General features: G+C 42.6%; 1 protein-coding gene across 1 annotated transcript in view; it reads right to left on the bottom strand.

Moving 5' to 3' along the window:
• Positions 1-12,500, bottom strand: part of ninl (ninein-like) — a 60,348-nt gene that overhangs the window by 31,255 nt on the left and 16,593 nt on the right. The window contains exons 6-7 of the mRNA XM_080036763.1: positions 7,158-7,249; positions 6,338-6,451 (exon numbers count right to left, since the gene is read on the bottom strand). Of these exons, the coding sequence (XP_079892889.1) occupies positions 6,338-6,451; positions 7,158-7,249 (206 nt within the window). The remainder of the gene's footprint in view (positions 1-6,337; positions 6,452-7,157; positions 7,250-12,500) is intronic.

Here is a 12,500-nt window from a genome sequence, read left to right as displayed (position 1 = left end):
CACACACACACACACACACACACACAGAGGGAGACACACAGAGAAATACATACACACCAAACACACACACACACATACACACCAAACACACACTCAGAAATACACATTCACACACACACACACACACACACACACACAAACACACACACACACACACACACACACAAACACACACACTAAAGTGTATTCTATTCTAAAACACAGTCAGGTTAAAGACGTGTGAAACAAAAGCTCCTTTAAATGAACTGGGGCCTAATGAAGGGAGGTGGGAATGTTTAATCTGGATTAGAACACTCTCTCTCTCTCTCTCTCACACACACACACACACACACACACACACACACAAAGGGCCTGGGACTAAAATTAACCCATTAATATCTATATCGGCCCCAAAAAAATACTCCCTACTAAAAAAACTCTCAAAACCTGAAAAACGTCAAATAATGTCAACATTTACTAAATTCTTAATTTCTCAGCCTCTGTAACAGATAGAGACATGAAATATGTGTGAATGTCGATAGTTAGCCTGCTGCTATCGGTGTATGAATGTGTGTGTGAATGGTAACGTGGGAAAGGAAAACAGGTCTCCCTTGAAAAAGAGTCTTTGGTCTCAATGGGATTTACCTGTAGAGATAAAGGTTAAAAAATATATATATATATATAAATATAAACCACTTGAAAACACTTGTCTTTAACTGTAAACTCTTAACTGGCCCTTTCCCTTGCCTCTTAAGAGACCCTGCGTTCCAAATCACATACTTTTTCTTTTTACTACACTACATAATAAAGTACAGAAGAGTTTTAGGACCATAGACAGGAGAGAAGAAAAAATCAGATAAAGAAGATTTTTTTTTCATTTTGTCGAGAAATGTCAAGAATAAAGACGAATACTCCAAAATGCTATTGAAGTTAGTGGGGCATCTAGGTGTTTTCAGCATACTGCAATTGACGTGCATGTATTGGGACATCCTCAATCTTTTTCTTGCATACTAAATAGTAGGGAAGTATGGGGATTGGAACGCTTGTCAGGTGGCCACGGTTGTTGTCTGTATGTTCAACTTTCCAATAAAATACATGAATAACTTCCTTATAGTAATAATGAAATCAAAGTGACTGTGCACTCCCTACTAACTAGTTGATGGCTACCGTAAATACTAGAATAGAGGCGCCAACACATTTAACTTAAGTGTAACATGTAGTTTAGAGTTCTCCAGCACTCTATATATTCAGAAAATCCGTTATGAGATTTCAGGAAAAGTAGAACAATTAAAAACAGATATGTCAGCCTTTCCTCAACCATATGGCAGCTTGTGTGTTCACTGTTTCAGTTGTGTGTTTATGTTTTTCAAAAGAAAAATCAAATACACACACACACCGACACACACCGAGACACACACACACACACACACACACACACACACACACCATGGAGAGCCTGGGACTAGAATTAACCCATTAATATCTAAATCTAAACCTCCAAAAAAACAGATCATGAGATATTCACTGACTTTGACAACAAGCAGAAACATATGTAAAAGATGAACCTGTAACATGAAGCTTCATAGATCACCTGTGGCGTGTAGACAGCCATCCTCTCTGTCCTCGCCCACGTTATGATACCGCAGCTAGACATCAGACCAGTGTTGCAGTACATCATGTCTGTGTGTGTGTGTGTGTGTGTGCGTGTGTGTGCCTGCCTGTGTGTGTGTGTGTGTGTGTGTGTGTGTGTCTGTGTCTGCATGTGTGTGCGTGCGTGTGTGTGTCTGTCTGAGCGTGACTGTCTGTACAGCAAGCTACCTGTCTACCTGTGTGTGCGCATGTCTGTCTCTCTGTCTGTCTGTCTGCCTGTCTGTAACTGTGTGTGTCTGTCTGTCTGCCTGTCTGTCTGTCTGCCTGTCTGTCACTGTGTCTGCCTGTCTGTCTGCAGCACCTGATTGGAGTGATGACTCCCAGCTGCAGTGAAGTCTCCTGATTGGGAACACTGATGCTGCATTCAGGGGCTCCTCGTAATTCAGAAACTCCAAGGTCCCAAATCTTATTCTTGGCCTAATTCAAATCCTTCCCTCCACCCTAAAATGGGCGTGTTCCTAGCTACAGTGGGACCTTTTAAAATGGGCGTGTTGCTAGCTACGGTGGGACCTTTTTGTTTACATATCCTTGGTTTACATACCAGTTTACAGAGCCTAGGTTGTGTATGGATATTTTTTAAGCGCACTGTCACACCCCGGCTCCAGGGAAGGACAAGGAGGAAACCACACAAGATAATTAGTTTAACCAAATAATACTTTATTGGAACAAAGTATAAAGTAACCTACTAAATGGTGCATGAATATCAGTAATGGGTGCGGTGTCTGTGTGGGTGAAGCATGTAGTGTATGTGTAAAGCAAAACTAACTAAGCAAATCAAATCCAAAGCTAAGCAAACCAAACCAACCAGCAGGCCAGGGAGAGAGCCATGTGGCTGAAAACTCCAGCTTATATAGCTGACGAGATCAGCAAGCAGGGGTGCATGCAATTAACAATTAGCTCCTGGAAGCCAGGTGCCAGGAGCTGTCACACCCCCCTCCATAGAAACAGGGTTCAACACTTAACCTGCAAAACAAACACAGTTAGATACGTGGAACATACAAACATGACAAACAACTGACACGTTGACCAGATATCTCTCTTTTCCTTAACATTTTATTTTCCGGCATCCCCGAGACCCAGCAACTAAGACCCTACAGCACGAGGACGAATGTTAAGCGGGAGGGTATAGCTAAGGCGATGGCGCCCGGGAAAGAGCATCAGCAGCTACATTATTCTGGCCTCTGATCTGTTGAATATCCCGTTTCATACCAGGCCAGAAAAAGTCCTGAAGGACCCGCCCATATGTTCCCCTCAATCCCCCTTGACCAGCTACATGCGCCACTGTGATTACCGGCTGTCTATATTTCACAGGAAGCACAATCTTCCCCACTGATCCCCCAGCCAAATTTCTCCCTTGAAGGACCCACCTCCTCATCAGCAGGCCCTGATGGAGAAAATAACCTCTTGAGTTGTTTCCCCCATTAATAGAGTGCCCGGCCTGCTCAAACAGCTCTCCTAACGAGAGATCCTCTTTCTGGTCCCTCACAAATTCTGCATGAGAAACAGACCCAAGATCAGATATCTGTACGTCAACTCTTGGCAGCACACTAAGAGAACGGGACACTGCACCCACCGACTGCTCAGGGACCTTAGACCTCGCTTTAGCAGGAGACACTACACACAACCCATCAGAGGTGGACGCATCAGGCCACATACATGCTCCTGCCAAATCATTGCCCAGAATAATATCAACCCCTTTCATTGACAAATCTGGACGCACACCCACCTCTACATCCCCCTGTATCATGCCACAAGACAAATGCACTGTATGGACAGGCACAACAATGGTGTTTAAATCCATTCCTCTGATTCGAACACACCTTCCTGTGTCAGAGGCGGGTGAAAAACGTAAGGCTGACTCCCTAATAAAGCTTTGTAGAGCCCCAGAATCTCTAAAAACTTTGACAGGCACCTTCTTACTATGGTCAGTTAAGGATACAAAACCCTCTGATATAAATGGAGCATACCTTAAAGCAATATCAGCTGCACTCAACACTCTGGGTCGCATCTGAAAAGGAGGGACAATTTTGTCAGTACTTAGCTCTGAGCTACTAAGCGGAACAGCTAACCCCACAGATTGGACAGGCCCTGTACTAAAACCCTTTTTTGATTTTAGCAAGGGGCACTCCTTTTTCCAGTGCCCTTGTCGCTGACAATAATTACAAGTTGAATTAGGATCATTGTTCCCAGCTCTGCCTAGCTCTCCCTTTGAAGAACCCCAACTGAAATCCGATTCACCTTTCTCCCCGCTGTCTTTGAATCCAAACCGTTGTGGACCTTGCTCCCCAAAGACACGTTTGTGTGTTAAACCATATTCGTCCGCAAGTACAGCGGCTTCTTTTGGAGTTTTAACTTTTCTCTCATTGATATAAGTAGATATGTGGTTAGGCAACGACTGCTTAAATTGTTCCAGCACAACAAGGTTACGCAGTTCTTCAAATGACCCAACGCTGGACGCAGAACACCACCGATCAAAATGTATATCCAGCTCCCTTTCAAAATCCACATGCGTTTGCTTTTCCCCTTTTTTCCAATTTCTGAAGAGCTGCCTGTAGGCTTCAGGAACTAATTCATAAGCTTTCAACACGGCTTCTTTAACCATTTTATACTCTTTGCACTGTTCTGCTGTTAAAGCTGCATATGCCTTTTGGGCTTTACCTCTAAACACGCATTGAAGTAACAACGTACGTTCACTATCAGGCCACTCCTGTGAATCAGCGAGACGCTCAAACAAGGAAAAGAACGTATCTGGGTCTTCCTCATCAAATTTAGGCAGCAATCTGAGATTCTTAGTACAATCCACTCTAGATGAACCAGCAGACCTAGTTATATCAGTTCCTGCCATCTTACCTTCTCTAACTAGATCTAGTTTGTATTGTTCAATGTCCAGTTTTGCCTGCTCTGTTTTTTGTTTCATTGCTTCAAGCGCCAACTCTTTATCCATTTTTGTACGGTCAAGGGCCAATTCTTTATCTATTTTTGCACGTTCAAGGGCCAATTCTTTATCTATTTTTACACGTTCAAGGGCCAACTCTTTATCTACCTTTATTTTGTCATGTTCCATTTGTATTAACATCAGTTCCTTTTGTTGATCAAAGGTGAGACTCCCCCCTGGTGAAACCACCGTACTTGGTAAACCCTTACCTTCATCAGAAGCCAAAACCCCTTCTTCCATCAAAGTCGCCTTCAGGATACGTTTGATTGTGTCCTTCAGACGTGTAACTGCAATTTCAACTTTGAAATGATCAGCAATTTTCAACAGTTGGTCCTTTGTACAGCTGTCCAGCAAGGTTTCAGAAGGAGACTGAATAAACGCTTCTACTAAAGAAGCCATGCCAAAACAGCTTTGATCACTGGGATGCAAAAAGAATTAGAACTTCCCCCCTAACTGCCTATCCAAACCTGAATAATCTTGACCCTAGTGTTCATGCAGCTTGCGGTGGGTATTTATGCACTGTAAACCAGCCGGTTTGAAAGGCGACCTGCAAGCAGACAACCCCCAAGATCCTTCGGATGTGCCCCCGAGACAATTGACATTGAACAATTGACACTAACCACGCCCCACAGCACTACCAAAAGGGAAAAACAACAAAAGAAAAAAAATTCACGCAACCCAAAGGGGCAACGCAACTGAAGCCTAACAGGGAAAGTTCAAATCCAGACATGTGCTCACCAGACAATCAACTCTGTTAGCCTAGCCTCAGCCGACTACCCACTATGAAAGGAACCTGCTCCCAAACCAACTACTAACCTGTCCTATGTGATATTCCTCCAACCTGTTCAACTACTTAATCCAACCACTTATTGACGAGCCCCCATGTCACACCCCGGCTCCAGGGAAGGACAAGGAGGAAACCACACAAGATAATTAGTTTAACCAAATAATACTTTATTGGAACAAAGTATAAAGTAACCTACTAAATGGTGCATGAATATCAGTAATGGGTGCGGTGTCTGTGTGGGTGAAGCATGTAGTGTATGTGTAAAGCAAAACTAACTAAGCAAATCAAATCCAAAGCTAAGCAAACCAAACCAACCAGCAGGCCAGGGAGAGAGCCATGTGGCTGAAAACTCCAGCTTATATAGCTGACGAGATCAGCAAGCAGGGGTGCATGCAATTAACAATTAGCTCCTGGAAGCCAGGTGCCAGGAGCTGTCACATTCACTGATTTTGACATAAAGTGATTTTGACAACAAGCGTTCTCCAGAGTCAAAGACTCCACCTTTAAGTTTAAAACTCCAGGTAGTTTATGACAACCTTTGCGCGCCGCTATGACGCAATCGGTCTTCAGATGCAGCCTTCGTAGGCTGCGGCCGCTCGATTGAGATACACCTTGCACGTCTGTCTGTCTGTCTGTCTGTCTGTCTGTCTGTCTGTCTGTCTCTGTGTGTGTGTGTTTGTGTGTGTGTGTGTGTGTGTGTGTGTGTGTACTGACCCTGTGTGTGTGTGTGTGTGTGTGTGTGTGTGTGTGTGTGTGTACTGACCCTGTGTGTGTGTGTGTGTGTGTGTGTGTACTGACCCTGTGTGTGTGTGTGTGTGTGTGTGTACTGACCCTGTGTGTGTGTGTTTGTGTGTGTGTGTGTGTGTGTGTACTGACCCTGTGTTTGAGTGTGTGTGTGTGTGTGTGTACTGACCCTGTGTGTGTGTGTGTACTGACCCTGTGTGTGTGTGTGTGTGTACTGACCCTGTGTGTGTGTGTGTACTGACCCTGTGTGTCCCTCTCTGTGGCGTAGAACAGGATAACGGTCCCGAGCAGAAATCTCGGACAGACACTCGGCCGTCCAGATCTGAGTCCAGCTTCCGCAGCAGCTGCTCCACATCCTGAGAGACAAAACACATTCAATCAGTCATTAAAAGCTGCTCTGAGGAACTTTCAGTGTGTTAATTCTAGCGCCCCCCTTTGGACATAAAGCGGTAGTGTTTTTACCACGCCAGCTGTTGTTCCTGGGTGAGCGTATATACCCATGACAAAGGCATTAAGAAAAACTATATGAAAATAGCATTCTTTGCACTGATGGTCTGAGTGAGTGAGAGAGAGAGAGAGAGAGAGAGAGAGAGAGAGAGAGAGAGAGAGAAAGAGAAAGAGAAAGAGAAAGAGTGAGTGAGTGAGTGAGTGTGTGTGTGTGTGTGTGTACTGACCCTATGTGTGTGTACTGACCCTGTGTGTGTGTGTACTGACCCTGTGTGTGTGTGTGTGTGTGTGTGTGTGTATGTGTGTACTGACCCTGTGTGTGTGTGTGTGTGTGTGTGTGTGTGTGTGTGTGTGTGTGTGTGTGTGTGTGTGTGTGTGTGTGTGTATGTGTGTACTGACCCTGTGTGTGTGTGTGTGTGTGTGTGTGTGTGTGTACTGACCCTGTGTGTGTGTGTGTGTGTGTGTGTGTGTGTGTGTGTGTGTGTGTGTGTGTGTGTGTGTGTGTGTGTGTGTGTGTATGTGTGTACTGACCCTGTGTGTGTGTGTGTGTGTGTGTGCGTGTGTGTGTGTGTGTGTGTGTACTGAGCCTGTGTGTGTGTGTGTGTGTGTTCTTACCTCTGTGTTGAGCTGTTGAAGGCCCAGGTGATCACACACAGCCGTCAGAACTTCTCCAACAACAACCCCTAACTCCACCTGCTGCTGAGGGGCTGGACATACAGGGAACCTTTAACATTCATAGATACACTACTACACTACATACAGGTGAAACTCATATTATTAGAATATCATGGACAATTAGTTGGAATTGAGGCAAGAATTCATGCAGAAGGGGCCCAAACCAAGTACTGAGTACATATGCATGATTATACTTTATAGAGGGCTGACATTTCTGTATTTAAAATCTATTTCTTTATTGATTTCATGTAATATTCAAATTTTCTGAGATTTTTAATTTGGGGTTTTCATAAGAATAATAATCATAATTAGAACAAATAAAGGCTTGAAGTATCTCACTTTGCATGTAATGAGTCTATATAATATATTAGTTTCACCTATTTAAGTTGAATTACTGAAATAAATGAACTTTTGCACGATATTCTAATTTTTCGAGTTTCACCTGTATACCAGTATCTACTTTGGTTCACATAGAATCCACTGTTTTTCAATTTAAAGCTGCTACGAGGAACTTTTAAATACTTATCTCAATTTTTTTAATCCCGAAAAAGGGAGTTTTTTCTCAGCCGAGCTAAGGGTCTAAGGGCAGATAGATAGATAGATAGATAGATAAGGGTAGGTTGTCGTACTGTATGGAATGTAAAGCCCACTGAGGCAAACGTCTATTTGTGATATTGGGCTGTCGAAATAATAATAATAATAATAATACATTTTATTTGTAAAGCACTTTTCATAAAGAATCTCAAAGTGCTACAGAAACCAGAAACAAAATAAACAAAAGACTAAGAGAAAATAAAATCAGACACGTTAAAATCAGTAGTAGATAAAACAGCTAAAAGAGATTAAATAGCAGAGAGAGAATAAGAACAACTAGGGACGACCTAGGAAAACCTGTCTAAACAAAAAAGTTTTAAGCCCTTTTTTAAAGGTGACCACAGACTGGGGTTGTCGTAGGTGTTCAGGGAGGGAGTTCCAGATGTGGGGGGCAGCGAAGCAGAAAGCTCGGTCTCCCATGGTGCGGAGTCGCTAAAACTATAAAACTGATTTGATTTGATTTTGATTTCTGAAACAGTCTAATTTTTCCTCTGATGATCATACATTACATGTAACAGCAAACGAGACCATCAGTGCAAAGAATGCTATTTTTTATATAGTTTTTCTTAATGCCTTTGTCATGGGTATACGCTCACCCAGAAACAACAGCTGGCGTGGTAAAAACACTACCACTGTTGTCCAAAGGGGGCGCTAGAATGAACACACACTGAAAGTTCCTCGGAGCAACTTTAACCACAAAAATAAACCTCTCGACATCTCCACCTATCCTGTTTCTAGAGTCACAGAAATACTAGATCCCTGAGATTTATCTTACACATTTAACCCTGTAAAAATGTGAATAAAAATAAAATAAAATAAAATAAAATAAAATAAAATAAAATAAAATAAAATAAAATAAAATAAAATAAAATAAAATAAAATAAAATAAAATAAAATAAAATAAAATAAAATAAAATAAAATAAAATAAAATAAATCTTTTGGGGGTCACGTGACGATGTCTGGCTAGAAGACGTGTTTCCACAGAGCTCCCGCTCCCACTTGTCTTTAAATATATTGTATTTCAAGTTATCGCTACCATTTCGGCTGATCACATTGACTCAGTAGTGTAAGAACTAGCGGCAAGCAGAAAAAGTACAATTTTGACAACAAGTGATGTCGAAACAGACGAAAATCAACACACGAGGAATGGCTACTGCTGCAACTGCTAGCCAAAAAGCGGATTCGCCATTACTTTTCCGCTTCGGAGGAGCAGGTGAAGAGGAGCCCTCCCCGACGGTGAACACCGCAGCTCTGATTCGCGAGGTAACTCAAAACTTCGGCGACATGATGGAAGAAAAACTTTCCAAATTCACGGAGACTTTGGAAAAAATATCCACTACGCTGGAAAGCCAATCAAAACGCATCACCGAGGCCGAGCAGAGAGTGTCGGATGTGGAGGATACAGTAACCAGTCTACAGGGGAGGCTCGCTGAAGCAGAGAAGAAAATTAAGCTCATGGCCGATGGCATGGATGATATGGAGAACCGCAGCAGGCGGGATAACATTCGTGTTCTCAATCTGAAAGAAAGCACCGAGGGAAAAAACCCCATTCACTTCTTTGAAGATTGGCTGCCTACCGTGCTTGGCTTGGAAGCGACTCCCGGCGTTAAAAGCCGCATCAAAATTGACCGGGCACACCGGAGCTTGGGGCCGCGGGGTGTGCGTCCCCGCCCGGTGATTATTAAACTGCACAACTCCAGGGATAAACCGAGGATAATGGCTGCACTGAGAGCGACGCCTAATCTGGAACATGACGGGCAGCGGATCTTCATTCATCAGGATTTATCGTCTGCGGTTCGGGAGAGAAGACGAGCCTTCAACGGTGTGTGTCAGGCTCTGATCGAGAGAGGCATCCGCTTCAACATGCGCTTCCCGGCTACACTGGCTGTGAACCACAACGGCAAAGAACACAAGTTTGAATCACGAAGAGATGCAGAAAACTTTCTCAACACGCTGGAAAAGTAAAGCCGGACAGGAGACGCCTTAAGTATGACTTTTTTCATGCTTGATCTGGGAGACTACATGGACACATATCATTAAGGTCTACGTAAGTTTTGTTTTGTTTTCGTTTTTATTATTATTATTATAACAGCAGCTATTGTAATTTGAGAGGACACTTCCACATACTACTTTAAAGGCACAAATGGTGACATGGCTTTACTATGTGCAATTATAATACGTTCAAGGTTTGCGTGGTTATTATTAAGTGATCTCATTATGCTCACTCTTGTAGGTTAACATTTAAGGAGGGGCTCTCTCTGTTCATTATTAACATAATTTGATACCTTATATTGATATGTGGCCGGAATAACAATAGGCATGTAACAAACTTTTTGTTGTGGGGGCGGGGGTGGGATATGGAGCTTTTTTTATTTTGCTCCAGAAGTGGAAACTGATTTTAGCAGCATGTGCTCCTATAGTACTACCCAGTGGGTAGCTTTTTGTTTTTGTTTTTGTTCTGTTTTGTGTGTTCATATTTCTCATACTCTGGTATCTTCTTCATGTTTACATTATTCTCTGAGTATGAAGAAGGTTCTTGTTGTTTGTGTTCATACCAGCACAGGTCACTCATTTCATGCACCATATAACTCTGTACTGTGCTATGCTCATGGTAAGGGGTCATTTTCATTTAGATATGGATCACTTTTATTTGTTTTATGTTCAATCATATAGTTAATGAGTAGCACGAAAATCATAACGTTAAATGTCAAAGGAATCAACCATGTTGTTAAGAGACGCAAATTGCTTTCCATGCTTAAGAAAGACAGGGTACAGGTGGCATTATTACAAGAGACGCATCTTACAGATATTGAACATTTAAAATTAAAGCGGGACTGGGTGGGTCAAATTTATTACTCTTCTTTCAATTCAAGAAGCAGAGGGGCAGCAATACTTATCCACAAACGTCTTCCATTTACACTAGATAAAGTTGTTCGAGATACAGAAGGAAGGTTTGTTATAATCACTGGGTTTCTATATGGTGAACGGGTTCTTATAGGAAGTGTCTATGCACCAAATACTTTTGATAGCTCATTTTATTCAAAGTTACTGGCTGATATTTCTTCCATATCCCCACCTTATGTAATACTTGGAGGTGATTTTAACTGTGGTCTGGTGCCTGAGATGGATTATGGCCCACCTAAAATCGGACCTCCATCTAAAATGGCAAAAGCTACGATAGAGCTCTGCTCTGATATTGGCCTTTTTGATGCATGGAGAATCACTAATCCACGAGGAAAAGATTTCACTTTTTTTTCTCGTCCCCACCATTCTTTTTCTAGAATTGATTATATCTTTGTTTCTAGACCACTACTAGATAGAACCGGAGCTTGCTCCATTAACACATGTGTTCTCTCGGACCACTCATCAGTCTCTACTGAAGTAATGCCACCTTACCATGACCCTTTTTCTAGACACTGGCGTCTGTATCCGTCTCTTCTTAGCAACCCTGCATTTGTGACTTATTTAGAAAATCAATGGGAACTGTTTATTTCCACAAATGACTCGCCTGAGGTTTCTGCGTCTACTCTATGGGAAACAGGCAAGGCATTTCTTAGAGGGTCCATCATTTCTTACACGGCCGCAAAAAGGAAGACTACATTAGTGAAACAGCTAGAGCTTGAGCGAGATATTGTTAGCTTAGACAGAGAATTTAAAGCTTCTTCCTCCACATCTGTGTTAAAGAAATTAGAAGCAGCCAGATCTGCTTTAGATCAACTTCTAACTCAAAAAGCAGAATCAGCAATATTTTATGCCAGGCATAGACTGTTTGAATCCGGTAACAAACCTGGCCGGCTACTTGCTAGACTAGCCCAGGGCAAAGCAGGGCTCTATGCAATACCCTCGCTCAAAGACAGGAGGGGTGAACAACACTTTGAAACCAAAATGATCAGTAAAATAATGAAAGAGTTCTACCAAAATTTATACTCATCTGAGTGTCAAAATACGTCAGTTCCAAGGAAAAGTTTTTTTGATAATATTAAACTCCCTTCATTATCTGAGGAAAGCAGAACAGATATGTGTAGGCCGATTACGGCCCAAGAGGTCCTGGATACAATTAAATCCTTACAAAGTGGGAAGGCTCCAGGTCCTGACGGTTTTGGTCCCGAGTTTTATAAAAAGATGGCAAAATTTGTGGTGGGTCCTTTAACTAACATGTTTATGGAGTCTTTTGACGGGGGCTCACTTCCACCAACTTTAAATCTCGCCCATATATCTCTCATTTTAAAGAAAGATAAACCCCCTGATCTTTGTGCATCTTATAGACCAATAAGCTTGCTCGGGGTTGACTGTAAAATTTTATCCAAGCTTCTGGCTAGGAGGTTGGAAGAGGTGTTGCCCATCCTGGTGAAGCAGGACCAGACGGGATTTATCAAGGGTAGATACTCTCACTCCAATGTCCGACGGCTCCTAAATGTTATTCAATTCGCACAAAATACAAAAAACAAGGTTCTTGCAGTATCACTGGATGCTGAAAAAGCGTTCGACCGGGTGGAGTGGGAGTATCTTTTCGATGTTCTTAGCAGGTTTGGTTTGGGTGCAGGCTTTGTTGAGTGGGTCAAAGTATTATACAAATCTCCGGCTGCGAGGGTCCTTGTGAATGGTTCAGTGTCTGACACTTTCCCCTTGTGCAGGGGTACGCGTCAGGGCTGCCCCCTTTCGCCTTTATTATTTGCACTCGCCCTCGA

Source organism: Ammodytes marinus, assembly GCF_949987685.1.
Source record: "Ammodytes marinus genome assembly, chromosome: 11".
NCBI classification, from domain to species: Eukaryota; Metazoa; Chordata; class Actinopteri; order Uranoscopiformes; family Ammodytidae; genus Ammodytes; species Ammodytes marinus.
The sequence above is the reverse complement of the archived record's forward strand: the minus strand, read 5'-3'. Positions and strand labels throughout refer to the sequence as shown.